This window comes from Dermacentor silvarum, chromosome 10, assembly GCF_013339745.2.
Source record: "Dermacentor silvarum isolate Dsil-2018 chromosome 10, BIME_Dsil_1.4, whole genome shotgun sequence".
Taxonomy (NCBI): Eukaryota; Metazoa; Arthropoda; class Arachnida; order Ixodida; family Ixodidae; genus Dermacentor; species Dermacentor silvarum.
Window position 1 is genome coordinate 153,975,233 of NC_051163.1, and position 20,707 is coordinate 153,995,939.

A 20,707-nucleotide genomic window follows, 5' to 3' on the forward strand; every position below is an offset into this window, starting at 1 on the left:
CTTATTACATCAATGCTAATCGATATATTTATTGCTAACAATACGAATGAGCCGTAATAATCTGGTACTTTAGCGACGCATATAAGCGACGCCCTGCCTATACACGTAGCTATTGGAATACGCATCACAGTCACAGGCACACGCAGCACAGACACAGCGTAAGCTGGTAGGGCGGCTCAAGAATAGCTCCAATTTCGGCACCACGCACGTACACCAGGGTTTTCGCGACAAATTCTCTTCGCCTCGTTTTGACGAGAACGATCTGAACTGTCCGCCCGGCGTCGACGGCGAGCTGCGGCTTGTAATGCTCTCGGCACAGCAGTCTGCTGAGCCCGACCAAGCCTTACAACTGCAACTTACATGTCGGACCGCTGCTGCATCAACAAAAATATTACTGGCGGCAACTCTACTGGACTGTTAACACTGTGCACTTGGTTATCGTCGCGTAGAATGGCCTTTCTTTTTAAATAGCACGATGCATGATAGCTGAGACACCATGTATAATTAGACACAGACAGATAGACAGACAGACAGACAGACAGATGACAGATACTCGTAGATGGATAGATAGATTGAGATAGATAGATAGACAGACAGACGCTTTTCTCCGCTCTCCCTTCCCCTCTCTACCACGTGACCGGCTTCCCACACTTCACACACACTTTTTTCACTTTGACACTCCTAATGCTAACACATAAATAAAAATTATAACTAACTTATTATAACCACGAAAATATGTACGTAGCGACTCTAAAGACGTTATTTGGCCAAATAACTGTAATGGCTCACTTCCATGCGTGTTTTCTTCCGTTCTCGCTTCATCGTTTCATATGAGGCTGCACGTAAGCGGTGCCTTATCAGTACACTGTCTACTCTGGTAATCTGACGAGCATTTTATCAATGAGGCAGGAAACCTGGCCGCTGTCTTCACCTCCGGCTTTAAAACGGCTTCAGGTACAGTCGTCAGCTGACCACCCGCATCATTCCACACCTGTAGACGGTCCCCACCGGGTTTCTCTCAAGACCTCAGAACAAAAAAGGGACTGTTAAAGCGAGCAACAAATGCCAGGACATTTAGTGGCATTATATAGCAAAGCAGGTAGATTGGTTCCATAGCAGGAATCTGGAGTTCGGCTTGAACTGGCGGTTTCTGGATTCTAAATATAAATATGGAAGTCATAAGGCGTGCTTTGTCGTCTTCTTTTTCTGTCCGTACACCCTGTCACGCTAAGTATTACCGACTTACTTAATTGCACACTGAATATCAACCAACTTGGCCAACTCGCCATTCTGCCTAAATGGACACTAAATGAACTAGTCGAGCTAGATTGAAAGATTTGTCTTCCCTAAAAACAAATTCTTCCGTCGTAGCGAAAAAGGAGCTGTTGTCAGCTAGAAAAAGACGAAAATGGAAATCGATGTGGTGGCACCTGTTGTTGACTATGGTACTTCTCATGTGGCGTCACCACTGGCCGGTTCCCAGATAGCGGCTGCTATGTCCCGCCGCATCGCTTGCAGTGGCGAGCCGCATCAGATGATGCTTTAGCATGATGCTTTAGATGATGCTCTGATGTCGCATATTCAAATACATGTAAAACGCAGAAATGCATGCATTTTTGAGATAATCCCTAGGCCGATTTCAACGAAATATATTGCGTTTGAGAGAAACAGTTAAATTCTAGCGACAGTTGGAAGTGGAATTTTGATTTAGGACGGGACTTTGTTTTTATACAAATTGTCGAAAACCGGTAAGTATGAAAAAAAAAAAATAGAAGCGTGAAGCTTACAAATCCGTAACTCTGCGCCAAGAACAGATATCGTACTTCTGTAAACTGCATCCGTCAGAACATCCAAAGCCTGCAAGTTTGATTTATGCAATAATTCAAACCTTACGTGAATTTGTTACAATGTTAAAGGGTCTCGTAAAATTCCTACTCACATATTAGTGGTCTACTTAAGAGCCATGTATAATACATCAATTTTGTCTGTTTTAGATGCACTATTAGATGCAATTTACAGAGCTGTGATACCATTTTTCATTGCCGAGTTACAGAGTCGTCAACTTGATAGTTTCGTTTCTTGAAAATTTGCAGTTTTAAACAGCTCTTATTAAAAAAAGTTCGCGGCCTAAATAAAAAAAAGCCGCTTCCGAACAGTAACTAGATTTTAACTTTTAACAGCGAAGCTGTTTAAGGCAGCCGTAATTGTGCGTGTGCTACGAAATTATCATCATCAGCATTGGCTCGAGCATCGTCTTCTTCCGCAGTTTAAGCCAGCCGTAATTTGTGCGTGTGCCACGAAACTATCATCATCAGCATTGGCTCGAGCGTCGTCGTCTTCTTCCGCAGTTTAAGTAGTTTAAGCCAGCCGTAACTTGTGCGTGCGGCACGAAACTGCCGCGCCGTAGCCATGGCAACCAGTCGACGCCACACAGACACGGACACGCCGAGCTCCCGCCAGCTGCGCGCTACTGCGCATCCGCCGTGACGTCATCCTGGTGCGTCTGCGCTCGCCACCCGAGAGAAACAAATAAGAAAACAAAATGAACGTTCTTGGCAAGGCAGGATTCGAACTGGAGTACCCACGGTCTGAAGGCGAGTGTCATAACCACTGCGCCATACGCTTTTTTTTTTTTTCTTTATCGTCTCATGTGCAAAATTCACTCATTTATCGACAGCCCAGTTCAACGAAGTAGCACGTAAAATCATATGTAACATTTACCAACCAGCTTGATTGCAATCGCATCAAAATTCTCTTAATGTTGCCAAGGGTTCTAACCTCGACAACCACTCCGGGGCGCATTCATGCGCTTTCTGCACCTCCAGAAAGGCATTTATACTCTCTCGGAAGTACATACGCGCAGGTCGTGCGTCTGGGTCACAGTAATAGCCAGCCATTCTGGCGCGCCAGATGCTGTGAAGGCCAACGAGCATTACCAGATCAAAAGGAACCCCATCGTCGTTTCCAATCGCTAGATATCTGATACCGTGGGGATCTAGAGGGAATTCTTTTTTAACTGTCCTTTGTAAAACATCCCACAAGAACGCTCCCTCCCAACAATGTAGAAAAACGTGGTCAATTGTCTCGGGTTGATTACAGATTAAGCAATGTGTTCCCCACGGTACAAAAAAAAAAAAAAAAAAAAAAAAACCTTTTCTTTCAAAACTGTCTTGACTGAAAGCGTTCCTGTATGAACCCTGAAAAAAAAAAAGCTCTTTACCCCTGGTGGAATTTGCATACTCTTTACCCTCTTTAGTACAGTTTGGCCCTGGCTACCTCTGTAAAGGGATCTATATAAAGGAACCGGAAATTCAGTGTCGCACAGATCCCTGTACAGCTTTTTTCTTTGGACAGAACTCAGGTCCAAAACGTACTTTGAAAGTACTTTGAAAAACGTACGCTTAGGAAGCGCACAGTGGAGACAACCTCCTTAAAAAACCCCGTAAGCGTTCCGGGAATACTGCTTGTGGCAACAATAAAATCTGGTAGCGCTTTGCTTATTCTCATCTGACACACAGTGCGCAAGAAAGGGTCCCTGACGTCTCGAAAAAATATAAATCTGTTGTGGCACAGTGGTGACCTCTTGGTGCGTCACCACTGCGCCACACGCTCACTTTTTTTTTTTTTCTTTATTGACTGCGCATACACCCACGCTTGCAGAACGTGCATTTATCGGAGCCATATGGTTGCATTGTACTGACGATTGCAACACAACTTTCTTTGGAAGAGAGAAAGAGAAAATGAGAGCAAGAGAGAGAGTGAAAGAAAGAGAAAGGAAGGAGAGAGAGATAAAGAGAAAGAAAGAGAGAGATAACCTCAATCAATCGGCCAGCTTCGCTGTGTCTTGAGCTTTGCGCGGTCTAGTGCCAGATTTCGCGTTTTTTTTTTTTTTTTTTCTTAAATACAGCAAACCTCATCAAATTTGGTGCGGTGGTTGCCGAGCCCACTTGCGCTTACGGAGGTAGCACAGCATTTCGTGAGGCGTCTCCAAGGAGGTTTAAAAGAAAATTCTGGAGTGGCGGCGCCCGTTTACCAGCAGGGGTGCAGCCAGCGCTTGCCCCGACTTCACCTCCGAAAGAGCGCCACGCAGGCTGCAGTCCGCGCACACCTTAAGTGCTTTTGTTTTGCGAATGTAAACGCTAGGGTAATTGTGAAATAAAAAGTCGTTGTTTCAAGCCAAAATAATATATTTGGCGGAGTGTTGATATCAAGATCTTTCAAAAAATCTACCACGGCATTCAGGTTTCCTCCTAAAACCCGTGAAACAAAGGTGTACATTCAATAGGATCTTTACAGTGAAATTAGTTTTAGCCCTATCAGACGCTATTTTGTTCTCTTCGTAATCTGCCCTTTTGATTGTATGTACCAGTGTTGGTAGCATTTGAATGTTTTCTCGTACTTGAAGCGAAGTTCACATTTACTTTCACATGTCTTTGTCGAAATAGACTTCTCTGAAAACTTACTTTCACCACATTTCTTGCGTCTTCAGAATTATAGAAAGTCTGCAGCTGCAGAAAAGATTAAGAATTTTCAATTCTTTAGTGAGTTTTGTCGTTTACAGAATGTGGACTCCATGCTCAAATTACTACAGGAACATCAAATATGAGAACATCAACGATTTCGTGTATTGAAAAGCTTGAAAAGTACTTATCCAGCAGCTTGAAAATTATGGCTATTGCATGACATTGTGTAAAACAACGAAAAAAGTGAACCCGCTACATACAACAGCATGCTGACACCAAGCAAAAACACCCAACCGTCTACCTTCCCACTCATTTTACTCATTTTGCGCATGTTATCCAAAATTGCCGCACAATTCCAATCGTGTTTCAAGATATATATGCGACACATTTTAAATATCGTTACTTTCATCAGTGCTTTTGCTGTTGTTAAACTATCTTGGCTTACACATCTGTGTACGTACATAGCGTCTTAAAGGGTTAAACATGAAGGAGACGAAAAGAAGGCGTTTCCTATATTCCACTATTCCCTGATGTCTCTTCATGCCCTGAGTAAGATGGCGGTGGCCTGGCTTCACTTCCGAAGCAGCATTGCCGCTCCAGAAATTGGACGTCTCCCAAACGTGTGAGGGGCTGTGCGGTCATTATGGACACCTCCTAGACAAACTTAAAATTTGTGGCTAGCTGCTCGTTCTGTGGGAATATATACCTTATTTTGCAGGTTCGCCGTAAAGACCACAAAAATATTTTGCCAAAGACGTCCTTTATGTGTGTTTTTGTTTGTGTCGTTGTTTGGTGGCGCAATGTGCGTTCGGAGCAAATAAATTAAGCTTGTATATCTGATGTGGAATTCACTTCATAGTTCACCGCGCATTTATTCGCACTCTTACTTTTTTGCCTCTTATGAGGCTTTATGGCGAAACACTGCCTATAACCGCAAAAGTGTTCTAAATGTACTATCGACAAAAAAAGTTCACGGACCAAGGGATCTGACAAAAAGCTAAATATCTCCGCATCCTCAAAACGCAGCTTGGTATTCCCATTTCCAGCGAACAACATTGTGATGTACGGTTTTACTGGCTACTTTTAAAGGCTGCTCGAATATTGAGCGTTTTCTGAGATCCCGTGGTCCATAAAATTTTTTGGTCGATAGTACACATTACAAAAGCAATCTATTTCAATTTCAACTCTTATATCGGTGCAAACACTCATCACGAAGTGCAGCCACTCAGTGTGTCTAACGAAACCGAAACTGTTCTGTTGCACCTCACTAGATTGTTCTCATTTATAACTGCAATGATACGTGTTAATTAAATTTGAAGACATAATACGTTTGGTTGATTTATATTTTTTCACTAAACGCTTGTTGAACTTCTATACTTGCGGCAGTTTCGGTTTTCTGTTTGTAAACTCTAGCCACACGAGCGTTCTCTGTCGCTGTCATCGCAAAGATGTAAAGATGGCTGAGGGCACGTAAGTCTCTGCTGAATAAAAACCACGTTAAGCATATTTACAGCGTCTGTAACGCGTAATAACTATCATATTTCGTTGTTGCGACATCGTTTGTCCCGAATGCCGCTCCAGTTGATCTTGCACTGCGCGTTAACGTGTTGTCGACCACGATTTTTTCCGTGCGCAGGAACCCCGACGAAGGAACGCCGTGGTGGAATACTTGGTTGCAGACAGCGAAAGACAAGGTAAGATATCAGAAATACGACTCTTCGTAGCTTTGTCAGGCGTCTTAAACTGTTACACTGTAATAAACTTGCGTTCACAAATGGCGCTGTTCGATTAGCGTTGACGAAGTAGCCCTGCGCTCGGCGTGCACGCTGTTGAGGCGCGGCGCTTTGGCGTCCGGGTTGCATAACGTTTGACGACTGTTGTTAGTACTTCGCCTTTGCGTGTCTCCGTAGTTTTTCTTGTTCGTAGCCCGCATATTATATCTGGCGCCTTATCTCGTAATGACAGCCCGGCGATTCTTAGCAAGCATCGTACATAAAGGGTTCATTTAACCTCGCTTTGAGGAGTTTCGGCATGCTTATTGCTCGGGACGTCTTTTTGTAGCTTACGAAACGAACGAGCGTCGACGAGTGGTGTTCGAAGCTGGCGTCTTGTACGGCACCTCATGTTGACTACGTTTCATATTGCTCGTCCTGTGATCATTAACGCAGCAGCTGAAATTCCTACGCGAGCTCTCGTTGGCAACAAACCGCATCGCGACGGCATGTCTGGCTTGCACAGCTGCGCTCAGCGTTGCAGAAACGTGTGGCGGCGCGCAGTTTAGAAGCAGTCTCGATATAGTGCAAAATATTCTGTCCCGTTATCATAATGAAGTTGTGGCTGCGTCAGTGACCCTTGTCACTGCTTGGCCGTCATCGCGAAACAAGTTGGACAGGCTACATGGACGTGAAAGGTTAGCGGTGAGAAGTTGGGAGGCATAGTTTCGAGTCTGGTGTTTCGAATCGCTTGTGGCCTGCATCAACGCTTTCGATTTTATATGCAGCCGAAGCGGTGCGGTAAACAGCACGATTTCGTCACGCGTGATATCGACCTCACCTCCCTGTAAACTTCGTCTCTTTCCTAAAGAAAATATTTGTTGTTGTTGTGGAGCTGCGCAGCTATTGAATCGTGAGCCCCAGAACAATTTTGTGTCTAATGCATTGTTGTAGTGACCGCATAGTGATTGCTCATTCGAGTGTCTGGATAGCCTGGCACGGCGGCTGTGTAGCGAACCGTAAGCGCTTAGCCCGTGTCGCTTTTACGCGCCTAACCACCTGTGCCGACGGTCGGCTCGTTTTTTCTTTCTTTCTTTTTTTTTGGTGATTGGATTCTTCCTTTTTCTTTCACCGATCACATTGGTTCTTGGATATCGCACGAGTCGGGATCGTAAAGTTGCGCGACCGGATTATGGTGTTTGCGACTGAGTCTTGTAGATATGGTGTCTGCGTGCAAGGCTGCAATTCGTGTTTGCTGACTTTCCTTTGATACTCTAGCTTTGATAAGCAGGCCACAGTCGGGACTGGTACACGTCAAGTGCTCGACTGCAGGCTTCGCTATAGCAAGTGCTAGGTCTGCTTATCAATACTGTTGTACAAGGGCTTTGGACATTACATAGTCCGTAGAGAAAGTCGGCAATCTAGTGAATGCTCCCGTCTTCCAAGGATATGAGGAATGACGTGTTTTTGCTAAACTTCGGATAATTGGAAAAGGTACAACCTATTAGTATTCGTATATTGAGAACATTACATTTGTTTTGTATATACATACCGTTCAGATTCTTTAGTTTAAAGCAACGCATGCAAGTAAGTGCTTGTCGATTAGTATTTAATACTACGGCATAAACTGAAGGGTGCATGAAAGGTGCACTCATCTTGAAATCAGGAACAGATAGCCCCAACCGTAGCTGATGTGGGCTGAGGCATAATATTATCAGTGCAACAAAAAGTAAAAAACAACAAAAATAAAAAAAAGACAGCCAGAGAAGTTGTAAGTGCTGGCACTAAGAATGCTCGCTGATTATAGTCTTGAATGTATGGTCACTTAAGCCAACACTCGCACATCCAGCACTAGCTTAGAGCGGAGCATGTCATAGCTGCAGTTTATGAATTGGAAACAGTGGTGATGGGGGTGGTCCTGCCCTTTGCATCGGGTTGCCGTAGTTGGCCCTGTCCAAACCGGCGTGACCACATAAAAAAAGAAAAAAAAAATCACGGAAACATCCTTTCGTGAACTTCAGAAAACGAAAATATAAATTCGCACAGTTCGATCTACACATGGTTGTGTACTGTTGAGAGAGAAAGTCTAGAGACCACAGAAACGTTGACCAGACTGAATTACAGTACTCTGAAAATGGGCGCGGTTGTCTTTGAGACACCACGTGTATACTGCGCACATGCATCCTTTTTTATCTGCTGGCGAGGGCAGTTCAACTGCACGCACACGAGGAGAGCAAATGGTTAGAGCACAAGGCACTGGTTCAGCAATTGCTGTGCACACACGCTCAGTGCTATCAAGGACATAAAAAGACATCATTTGCATTTTAATTGTATTCTTTTGTTTTTCATTTCTTCCAACCAGCTTCCTTTTTGTCTTTCATGCATGTTTACGGATGTATGATGTTAGGAATGATAGTTGTGAGTTATCTTTTAACACTTATATTTGCATACTTAAAATGAACCACATTGGCTTGGTACATTACCAAAGTCATTGTAAGGGAGTTGGTACATTACCAAGGTCATTGTAAGGGAGTTGTAAGAAATGTAAAGCTATATCTTTGCATGCCGGCATTGTCTATCAAAAATTCATAAAAACAGCAGTGACTTTGAACTCCACATTTAGTCACAGCGACATCTCAAGCGGCACCTTTCACTTACGCCATAATTTTAGTGCACGTGCACTTGAATCATGCAAACGAGCACGTTGGCACGTGAAAAAGGATGCCCACGTGCACTGCACAGTTAGGAAGCGTGGTGATGAGCACGTTTGCCTTTTCTGTGGTCTATAGATTTTGCTCTCAACGGTGCACTTGCGCACAAAAGTATATGAACCAGAGATATTGCACAAAAACTGAAATGTATTTAAGAAAATGCTGTGTTATGCACTGAAGCACAATATTAACTGGAAAGCCAATGTATTACATTGGACACTTTGAAGATTAATATTTTGAAACAGGTGTAGTGCTGAGAATTCGTTCCAAGTAGATATGCCATGAATACTCACTAGCTACAATTCGTAGATTGAAGTATGTGTCATAAAGTAATTAATTAGGAAGTTAATTAGCATGATTATGTTAATTACCTGATTAAGCATTTCAATTTCTCGTAGAAGTCATGGCTGCCTCATTGAGTAATTAACATGAAGGGTTAAAATTCAGCTAGCTAAAAAAAATTCACACCGACAATTCCGATACTCTCTAATGTAAAATTTCAGTGCAGCTCTATACCCGTTTTCATTTCACAGTATAGTGGCTGGCGCGACTGCCTCGCTAAACTGTAGATCGTGAAAGCCGACGCATGGAGCCAGTGCGTGGGTGACGCATGGGCGCAATTCAGAGCAGCCACCGCCGAGACCTCCCAGACTAAGTTGAAGCCAGAAATGCTTTAATTGCAGAAAGTAGGCAAAATGAATGCAGGCAAAGACTGAGTTATGTTCAATATTGAGCGTAGGTGTTGGTAACTGCATGTTGTAATTTTTCTTAATTAAACTTGGAAAATCTTGGGTAAACATCTCAATCCAGACATGGACAAGAGCTAAGGAAGTGACAAGACCGGTGCCGACCCATCACTTCCTTAGCTCGTGTCCATGTCTGTGTTGCGCTGTTTACCCAAGAGGAAGCTTAACCAACTCCCCCAAATGTCAGTTTTGTTAAACATTGAAAAACTGAATTCCGAGACACATACCGTATAAGCTCGTGTAAGGGCCGCACGCAGCGAAAGTATGCAGCGGCGAATTTTCCCGTACTGCGTACTTTTGTGTGCCACTACTAAATGGTGAGAGCTGTGCGTTGACCTCTGATACAGTGGTACATCCGGGGTGTGCTCAAGTAAAAAAAGTAAGTGGCCCTTACAGAAGTCTATACGGTAATGCTAAGATTGAACTGTATGGGCATTTTCTAGGGTAACTAAAACACGATGCTGCTGCACAGTTGAAGTGGGTGCTTATTGACCTTCCTGCGTGCACGCTTTGACATTTGAGAAGCTGAATCTGCATTTTTCTGAAATCTGCTAGTAATTAATAATTACACTGCTGTCTTAGGCATTTCTTTTCATGATGCTATGGCCAACTGCTTTCAGGTCAAACGCCTAGCCATTCAAAAGAATGTGTGAGTTCAATATTGGCTTTCGTTCTCATAGCTTTCTGGCATTGGCTTTATTAAAAGCTTTAAAGAAACACAAAAGGCGCCACATCGACTCAGCCTACACTGCTATATTACCCGTTAAGAAACCTTGCAGTGTTTGTTTTGCACCAAAGGTTGTTTAATCATGGGAGAAATCATGGCTTGAGGTCACAGTAAGGAAAACAGAATGATAGAAGTAACTCAAAACATGAAATGCCACAACCAACATTTGTAGTCAGAGGTACGTGGGAATAGGGGTTGTTGCTAGGAAGGCTGGGTAGTGGCGTAAGGCGTGGACAGAAATGTGGTATGAGAATATTTGTCTGCAGAAGCCGTGGGGTGTCCATGAAGATGAAAGAAAACAGTTGAGCAGAGTCAGAACATGAATTTAAGGGTTGGAGAGGGGACGCAGTACTACCTCATTTTGATCATCAAACACTTGAATCGTTTGTGGTTATAAGAAAGCACATCTTGAAAAGCTTCTTGAGTTGCAATTTTTTTTTTCTCCATGGTACGTCATTTGACCAAACCAGCCTAATAGGCGTTATTGTTTTATTTAATGCGCTCTGATGCAGTCATCAACAGCGTACGAGTTCTTCAAGCGAGACCTGACAGAGTTCTCGAGCACAGTCCAGCAAGACACAGCGCAGGCAGTCTCGTCGACAGCAGCCTTCGTACGAGACAAGCTCAAGGTCAGGAAATGGAAGTCTTCTTCAGGTTGAGCGTAGCTGAAATGTTGCACTGCATAGATTTGCTAAATGCGCAACAATATAGCTGACATTCACATGTAATCGCTTCAAGCAGCTGATTTAAATTCTGAAGTTGGAATGGTTTATACATCTCTGCCATGGAAATGTTCATTTTTTAGTTGGAGACAACAGATACGCTTTAAGTGAAGTTATACTTCACAGTGTGCTCCACAGGAAAAAAAAAACAAAAAAACATTCGTTTGGAATACTAGTGGTGATATATCAAAGAATAAAACGCACGAAAAAAAGGACTCCCTCTGTATGCTAGTCCGTCATAGATTTTTTATTTTTTTTATTTTCATAAAGTGATGCTTTAGATTTTTACAGTAATCAGTGAAAACATTTAGGACCCTATTCTAGACAGGACTTCAACCAAGTACCGTATTTTCCTGTGTATAAGATGCGTTTCTTCTTCTGAATTTTTCGTCGGTGCGCGTTATAGAACGGCGTGACTTATGTACGTTTTTTTTTTTTTTTTACTGAGGAACTACTTTCAAAGATTCGATGCTATGGCCATGTGAAGCGTGCTGGCACCGTATACTGAAAAATGTCACTTTGGCCATAGTTCGCCTTCAACCGCGCTCTGATTGGCTGTTTTAGCAAAATTGGATAAGCTGATTGGCGGGTTGAGCCCACATCATTCAGTTTTGCTCGACCAGCCAATCAGCGTGTGCCTGAAGGCGAACTATCGCCCAAGTGGAACGTTTCAGAATATGGCACCTGGTTGACTTAATTGCTACACCTTCTGTGCGCGCTATTGAGGTGCCGGGTTCTTCTCGTGCTTGAGTTCCCGAGCGCCGTGCGAGAAGGATGGAGCAACAACTGGAGTGGCGGCAGGCTGACCGCGAGTCGACTGACCCCGAAGTCGTTGCTTATGCAGATTGTTGTCAAGAAGCAGCGCGCGCCGCTGCGCAAAGTACGCAGTAGCTACCAGAGTACAAGTCCGCCCCCTTTCACACGCTTTCACTCACACATGCAGCATGCGGCGCGCGGGGACGATGTTTATGAATATACTGCGGTCTAGTTAGACCATAGCAGAGTGGTACATTTTATAGGAAACATACATCTGGGCAAAAAAAGAACAGACAATAGCAAGTCAGTATTAGAAGGACACGGCACATTTAAAATAAACGCTCTTCAAAGGACACCAAAGATTTTTGGGTTACAGCTTCGTTGGAGAGGTTATCCCAATCGTTCATTGTACGAGGAAAAAAAGAATATTTGAAAGAATTGACTCTTTGTTTTAAAGGCATAATTGCTTGCGAATGTCGGTTTCTAGTTGGGTATCCTGTAGATGGAGTCAGTATATGTGATGTATTAATTCTGTAATAACCATTTACCAATTGATAAAGGAACTTGAGTCTACAGGCCCTGTTTCTGTCAGTAACTGGTGGGAAAATATCCTTTTTTAATAATTCACTACTAGAGCTGCGACCATATGAGTTGTAAAGGAATCTTAGAGCCTTTTTCTGTATTCTTTCTAATTTTTCAATGTTAGATTTAGTGAAAGGGTCCCAAATTACTACGGCATACTCTAACATAGGATGGATAATGGATTTGTAGGCAAGAATGCGCACTTGAGGGGTAGCTAACTTGAGCGTACGCCTTAAGAAGAACAATTTCCTTAAGGCATTGGCTGCAGCATTATCTATGTGTGTATTCCAGGAAAGTTTGTTAGTAACCAGCAATCCTAAGTATTTATATTGCTCAACCTCAGAAAGTACTTGATCAGAAGTAGAATAATTAAAGAGCAAGGGTCTCTTATTGTGAGTAATTCGCATGAAAACAGTTTTTTCAAAATTGATGGGCATTTGCCACTGCTCACACCACAAAATAATCTTTGCAAAATCGTCATTTAACTCCCCCTGATCACGCACAGAACTTACTAATTTATACAGAACGCAATCATCAGCGTACAACCTAATATTCGTAGAAATGTCTTTAACAATGTCATTTATGAATACAAGAAAAAGCAAAGGCCCGAGAACAGACCCCTGGGGAACGCCAGAATCGATTGTCACCCCCTCGGAGGAAACCCTATTGAATGCCACATATTGGCATCGATTTGAAAGATAAGCTCTGATCCAATTTAATATCTCGTTGTTTTTGATTATGTAGCTTAATTTGTACATTAATTTTTTATGCGACACTTTATCAAAAGCTTTTTTAAAATCCATGAAGATTACGTCCACCTGCTTCCCTTTATTTAAAGCCTCTGCAAAATCATGTATAATGCTAACTAATTGGGTAGTGGTAGAATGTCCCTGCCGAAAACCATGTTGAGCGTTTGTCAATAGGTTATGCTCATCAAAAAAATTGGCTATGTGTTTATGTACTATATGTTCTAGAATTTTGCAAGCTGTTGATGTTAAGGATATTGGACAGTAATTTGTAATACATTTTTTATCTCCAGATTTATGAATGGGCTTGATTCTGGCTGTTCTCCAGTCGTCCGGTATGACACCCTCCCTCAATGACCTCGTGTTACCGACCTTGCACTTTATACGAAACATGCGGCAACCATGACGGCAGAAATGTGCCTGGAGTGGAAATATATGGCACCTATACATTTGCGCGTGACCCACGTTCACAGAGTGAAATGCTACTGTAATTAATTTTTAATCGCTTACTAAACAAACAGGTGCATCTTATACGCCGGTGTGACTTATATACATTTTTTTTCCGGCAGAACGGCCATTTTGAGGGGGGCGTGTGTCCTATGCAAAGGTGTGACCTATAGACATGAAAATACGGTGAGCCAAAGGTTGTCGACAAACATGGGTGACATGGTGGACCAGAGTGAATGTGTGACGATGCTGTTTGTCGCTGGCTACCTAAAATGTGTAGTAGCTTTATATTCCACAAAATATACTGCTTAAATTAAAGTTGAACAATCATATTTTGTATGTTCTGTTGTTTTTTGTTGTTCCGGTGTATACACTTGTGCCTCAGCTGTGACTGTGTGCGCAGCACCACGAGTTTGCAGGCGCGGAAGCCAACATGGCGGGTGCAAGCAGTGCTTTTGTGTGCAAATATCATCAACTTTGGAATACGGTATACAATATTGCCCTATTAGATTTGGTCTTAAAACTGAATAGTCATTATTCGTAGATACGAATGTTCTTGTGGATCGTTTTAGACTACACTCGAACCTTGTTATCAACGAAACGGGATGTAACGAAATAATGGATATAACGAAGTAAATGAAATTCTCCTTGAAATCTCTATGAAGATTCATGTACTTAAGGGGAGATGCTCCTCAGAAACATTTCTTTTTAAATAATAATGCTGGGCGAATGAAAATTTTACCACTTATAGAGCTTGATCTCTTCATTCGAAATCTACTTTTAGTTTTAGGATATCTCGATGCTTTCATGTCCTAAGTACCATGCATAAGTGAGAAACAGTGCATGTTTGTGCATCTGCTGGACTTAGCAGTTAGCATGATAGAGCAGTGCAAAATTATTTTTCTTGTCCTTAACACTCCACTGAGTGCTAATAAGCAAGATAATGTGATTCCCTTTACAGGCAACATTTTAAGAGAATTTCGTATCTGGTGCTTCATATTCAGTGGCTGGTGCCCGAGTACATTAAAAATTTTCACCCTTAAAAAAATTACTTGATTGCATTAAATCCTAGATAAGTGCATTCTACATATCATAAAAATTATGCCCATCAAGTGTGGTCTTGATTGGACACCAATAAGTACATAAAATGTTGTGCACAAACGCCTTCTTTTGCCCAAAATATGAAGTTGAGAAAAATGCGATTGAAAGTTTTAAAAGTTGTTTACTTCTGTTAATTATCATTATTACTTCTCAGGGAGATTGTGATGTGGTAAAGCTAACCTTGGAGAGGAAAAGCTTTGGCCTACCACCTTGCACGACCCCAATGGCGTGTGAAACCGCGATTTGACGCATCGCGCGCTTAGAAATGTGTCTTATCTGTGCCTTTTCTTGCCACCTCGAGGGCTTTAATCGAGTTTGTTATACTTTTCCCGATCATTTCTGGCTCTGATTTCTTCATATGTGAAATAGGAGAGATAAATGTTGCTGAAAGAACTAAAAACACAAAACCTGTTTTTTTAATGAAAATCGCCGTTTTTTGACCCTCCTCTCCCCTTAAAACCTTGTTTTAATGAAGTAAAATTGTTCTGGCAATGGATATAAAGAACTAAATTCATCTCCGAAATCAAAAAAATAAATACCTGTTGTGCGCCGGGTACTTCATTTTCCGCGGGGTTCGGCACTCGTTCGCCATGGCAGTTCAAAACTCCAGCGTCCCCATGTCGAGCAACACTGGTCTTCCTCACCGCTGTGATGCGTAGCTGCGCACAAGCCGCAGCTTACTATTGCATTTCTCCACTGATCTCTCTCTCTCTCTCTTGATCGTGCTTGGCTGCGCGAGCCACGCCACGCTACGTAGCTTCGCGCGACAGTGCGAAAGATTAGTGTACATATTCATTTCTGCGCGGCACGCCTCGCAGGCAGCCGTGGCTGGGCGTGGCCTTCAAGATCTTCCTGGCGCAATCTCGGGGGGGGGGGGGGGGGGGTCACGGGCAAGCCTGCACAAGTCGCACCATGTTGTGTGGCTACACGCGGTGGTGTGAAGGATTAGTGCACTAACTTCTTTCTCTACAGTGTGCCACGCAAGACCTTCCCGGCGCAGTCTCGTGGGTCACACCCAGGCCGTGCATTTGCTTCGTCTCCCTGTGGTGCGCTGTGCTGGCTGGAAGCTGCGCGTGGCTTTTGAAACTGCATTTGCATCGGTGTGATCGGTTTCGAACAAGCCAGCTGAGCCAAGTCGGTGCGAAGAAGTTCACTTGCCTCCTCGACTACACAACGGAGCGCTGTGTTGTGTGCCACGTATTACTCGACTGCGACGAGCCAAGTGAAAAGTGGATGCAAAAGACCTTCACAGTGGAACAGAAGGCAGCTCTCTAAAGGCTGTCGCATCAGACGCCAAATCGCGTGTGGCACATGCTGAAGATGCTTCTGTTGTTTCATTCAAATTTAATCGCATGCATGGCCATGTAGTGGTTCTGCGGGCTGCAAAGCCGTCTTCTAGTTTACCTGTTTACAATTGTTCACCCCATTAGCCATATAATGCTGTAAATGGCAATAATGGATATAATGAAGTAACGGATATAACGAAGTAACTTGAGCATCCCCTTCAACTTTGTTATAACGAGGTTCGAGTGTATTTGAAATTGGCAGCTGTGCATATTTGTACATTTCAGAAAGCCATATATTGCATGCAGCAGGGACAAAGATGCAGATTTGTAACGCTTTCACTTGTCGCGATATCGGCGCTCTGCCTCGGGACAACTGACGCCGCGGTCCGCGCACGACTGCCCATACACCGCGATCCCCGCTACAAGCTCAAGAAAACTTTTTTGACCTTCTGGTAACGCTTTTTGTCGAATAAATTTGTAGCACAGCCGCATTAAATTTCCTTCCGGCAGCCATAAGAGACAACACGAGAAGCTATGTGGAGTGTGCTTTGTCACTCAAGGAGCCAGACGTTTCCGGGTAAACTACCATCGTTCAGACACGCCAATGAATTAGAAGTTTGAAAAATAAGCTGCTTGTTTTTAACCCACTTCTCCAAATGTGCTTTTAATAAACAACACTCTATAGTGTGCACTATAAGTACAGAAACTTGCTAACATAGTGAATGTACTAGAATGTGAAAGTCAATTTATATTAATGGTGAGAGTGGTTGTTCATTATTCGAAAACTAGTCAAAACATACTTGATTCAACTCTGCCGCTATTCGATTTGTTCGTCATTTGGTCTCCAGAATTAATATGCCCACACCCCAAGAAAAAAGTTTGGTGAAAGTGGTAGTCTTGGGACACATCACTAGTGAAGTAACGCCCACCTTCCGATCGGTGCATGTATCAAAGTTGTTTGTCCTCACAGTTGGATGGGGAGAACTCGGTGACAACCAAGGCAAAGGAGGGTCTGACCAGCCTGATCGGGAGCATCAGTGAGGCCCTGTCACCCACCTGGGACCCTGCCGATGACGAGCTGTCCGTCATCCACGACAATGAGGTGCATCCCGTCGATCGCTGGCAGGTGAGGGTGCAGAGACGATGTTGCCCGTGCAGTCATGGGACTGCATGCTGCTCCTACGCCAGTGCTTAACCGATACTAGGCTATGATTTTGCAGCAATGCCTTTTCAGTGCTATTCCTTTTTACGCTTCATCAGTGGTCAGAACGACTCCCCGCTTACGTCATCGATGAGATCAGCCGGCCATGATCAGCGGACGATAAAGAATGGTACAGAATCGAATAGGAGGCATCGCTACAAAATCGCACTCCATACATGTCTGAAAAGTGAACTCTTCAAAACATTTAGTGTATGATTGTGCCAGGCTAAATGTCTTTTTGCCTAAGCTCGTATGTGTTCCTCTTCTTGTCCCACTTCCATTCCTTACTTGAGGCACCACTTATGCATTCGTAATAAGAGGTGTCCTTGCAAGGTCATGAAAAATTTACACCTTCCTCTTCCCTTCAGAAAAGAGCTCCTCGGAAGGTACCAGGGCACATGCTACATCTTTTCTTGATGTTGCTTTGCTTGTGAAATGTTTACCACTTCTGCTTTATATTTATTTATCTCTACCATTAATACCTGTGACATCGTAAACAGAAATTACCATATAAATCATATGAACACCCCTTTCACATGGGCAATTTCAAGCATGGTGGAGTCTGGGAAGATCATCCTCGGTGCAGATTGAACTGTGCCAAACTTATTTTTGAAGCTTGCTTGACGTCGAACAAGCTCCACTTTCCTGTACTTTCTACTCCAAGTCTTAAAACGGTGATAGCCTTCAATGAGAATTGAAACTGCCCATGTAACAGGGCAATAAACGGTGAGGCCGTGCTATCAGCCAAAGTACACGTAGCATTCCACGAGTTGTACAATCTGTGCCATTGTGAAAGAGAACACCAGATTTTGTGTTCAAACGATGATTCTTACAAACGTGCGAGACAGAACCTCGCTCACTGGGATTTATAATCCTGCTTCTTCTTTCTGGGGTTTTACGTGCCAAAATCAGTTCTGATTATAAGGCACACCGTAGTGGAGGGCTCCGGATTAATTTGGACCACCTGGGGTTCTTTAACGTGCACTGCAACGCAAGCACACAGGCTTTTTTGCATTTCGCCACTGTATCTTGAAAGCGATCTGCGTTTGAGGCAGAGTCTAGGCAGTGTAGCTGCGTTGTCGGCTCGTAGCTTTGTGCATGCTGTGTGTTCTCGGCGCTCAGTTCGCGTTGAAGCGATAGACCGCATGAAGGTCACTTCGCTCGCTGCTGCCCCCACGCGTCCTCAGACCAGTGTTTTGACAGCGAGTGTCCGTGTTCATTGAGTGTGATGTGTTCATGTTTGCCTCTGTGCGCTGACACCATGCTTATTAATATAGTTAATAAGCGAATGTTTACAAGTTCATACGAATGATAAAACTACTGTCCTTACTTTGTTAGCTGTCTACTAATTTGCTATTGCAATTGATGCTTTGGCTTTTGGGTGAAACTTTGACTTTTTTTAAAACCTAAGAATTAAAATAAAATTGTGTGCAGTTCACTTCTCTCATCTCTAACTTTTTCCTGTTTCTCGGCTCTTGCGTTTCCCATCTCCTACGTTTTTTTTTTCGTTTTTTTTTACGGTCCTGTGAAAAATGTATCAGTGGGGTCCTACTGTGCTTTGTAGGGATAAGAGAATGCGAATGGTGCTACGCTCCGGCACACCACACCGCGGTTGGTGCACACTTGCCCGTAAACCACGGTCCAGTACAAGCTCAAGGAAACTATGGAAGGCAACCACATGTACACTCGGAGAGCACTTCTAACTAACACTTCAAGCAGGCCAGCTTGCTATAGTTAACATCACTAAGAGTTTCCTTGAAGAGAATAATTGGCGAGGTAAAGAAGGGCTTTTGAATTATCATTTGGGGATACGGGCGGCCGCGGCGACTGTCACAGCAAAAACGTGCTTGACTAACCACGTGCGGGAAAATGCGAGCGGTGCCAGTGCCTTCTGCGCTCGCTGCTTACTGGTGACCAAAGATGCTCGGGCAATGTCGGAGGGATCTCGCATGACACGCCCACTGGCGCTGATAGCGCTTGCTTTTCCCGTGCCCCGCATGAGAAAGGAAGGTTTTCCCCGTCTTCCCAAACCTGCTGGTGCTTGTGCCCGATGGAGCATTTTGTCATGCGTGTGATCGTTATGGGACGTGAGGGTTCCCACAACCTGCATGTTGCTGTTGAACCGTGCAAGATATGGACACCGACCCGGATACGGCGAAGTTACTGGAAGAAGCAAAGAATGCTTTGCGTTGAAAGGAAACGAGGTGCCTGTCCCGCAAATCCTTCACGGGGCTGTCACGCCAAAAGAATGCCTTTTAGTGTTATTTCCGCCACATTAGAACATTGCAGATGAGGTTACCGTAGTGACAAGCAAGCAAGAAACTGCAAAAACAAATTGTTTCAAAGTTGAAGTGGGGTTGCAGGCCGTTGATTTAAAGGGGAGGCTCCGATGTTCTCCGTTTGTGGCCCTTTTATAATTTATTTTGTTATCCACTTTTCTGATAGCGGGTTTAACTTAAGTTGTAAGTCAACAGCGTGCTTTGCTTGCGTGTGTTCCCTTGGTATTTTGAAATGTTCTGTCAATACAGCAGTTTTTATTGTAGGCGTGCATTGTTAGTTTCTCAGTCTGTGCACTCTCTTTTGCCATGCAGTGGCACACGCGTAAGGGAGGGTTGGTACTGCACATTGTCAGCCACTAACAGCTATCTCAATGTGCAGTACCAACCGTCCCTTACGCGTGTGCGCGAAAGAAAATCTTTCGCAGATGTTTGCTGGTCTGAGCAACAAACACATCAAAAACAGCAAAGCTGTGTCAGTTCTTATGCCCATCGTTGGAAGTGCTAGAGGTCTGTTTGCTGGCTGTTCTTAGTAATGGTTCATCACCGGAGCCATCTTCATTTTTTTCACCAATCCCCTGGTCATTACGGCCGCTTTGGAGCTCCCACGCCGGCTGCATTGCAGAACAGCGCTTCCAACTTTCACTGCTGCAGCTGTACATACTCTAGCTGACCTCCAAGGTGTAGCTGGTAAAGCGCGACCTGAGGAGTAAAAATTACGGGCTACTGGCTAAAAAAAATGCACAATGAAGAAGTTGTCTATTCGAGTGGGGTACACACAAGGTAACTTTTATTTTGTAATCATTGACAATTAAATTGCAAAGTGAGAGTTCGGGACTGTGACGCGGGTTATGTTGCTGGCTGTTTGATACCGAGGATGCCGCCGCAAGCCGGCCTTCAGCGCACGAAAATGACTGCGGAGGTCCCCTAGTTAGCGTTGCTGTAAACTAAGCGTATTGTCCGCTGTTATTTCAGGCGTGCCTACACTCCATCCTGGTGGACCGCAACACCTACTGTCACGAGCCGGACTCGCCACCAGAGGTGTATGAGACCTGGTTGGAGACCTTCAATATGAGCGACCACAAGGTGAGGGGGAGTGTTTGATGCATGCTTCAGTACCTGGTGGACGTGTGTTTCACTCCGCAAAGCTGGTATGTATACAGCCCGTTGACAATTCGTCATCACGAACCTGTTGGTGTCCTCTGCAGGATGAAAACGTCCTGCAGAGCTC

General features: G+C 43.9%; 1 protein-coding gene across 2 annotated transcripts in view; it reads left to right on the top strand.

Moving 5' to 3' along the window:
* Window positions 1–5,860: 5,860 nt before the first annotated feature.
* The window catches only part of LOC119431092 (BSD domain-containing protein 1-like), a 46,512-nt gene continuing 31,665 nt past the window's right edge, over window positions 5,861–20,707 (top strand). For both annotated transcript variants that reach the window (XM_037698568.2, XM_037698569.2), the window contains exons 1-5: window positions 5,861–5,933; window positions 6,100–6,157; window positions 10,872–10,988; window positions 16,970–17,125; window positions 20,452–20,562. In XM_037698568.2, the coding sequence (XP_037554496.1) occupies window positions 5,920–5,933; window positions 6,100–6,157; window positions 10,872–10,988; window positions 16,970–17,125; window positions 20,452–20,562 (456 nt within the window). In that variant the 5' untranslated portion in view covers window positions 5,861–5,919. The remainder of the gene's footprint in view (window positions 5,934–6,099; window positions 6,158–10,871; window positions 10,989–16,969; window positions 17,126–20,451; window positions 20,563–20,707) is intronic.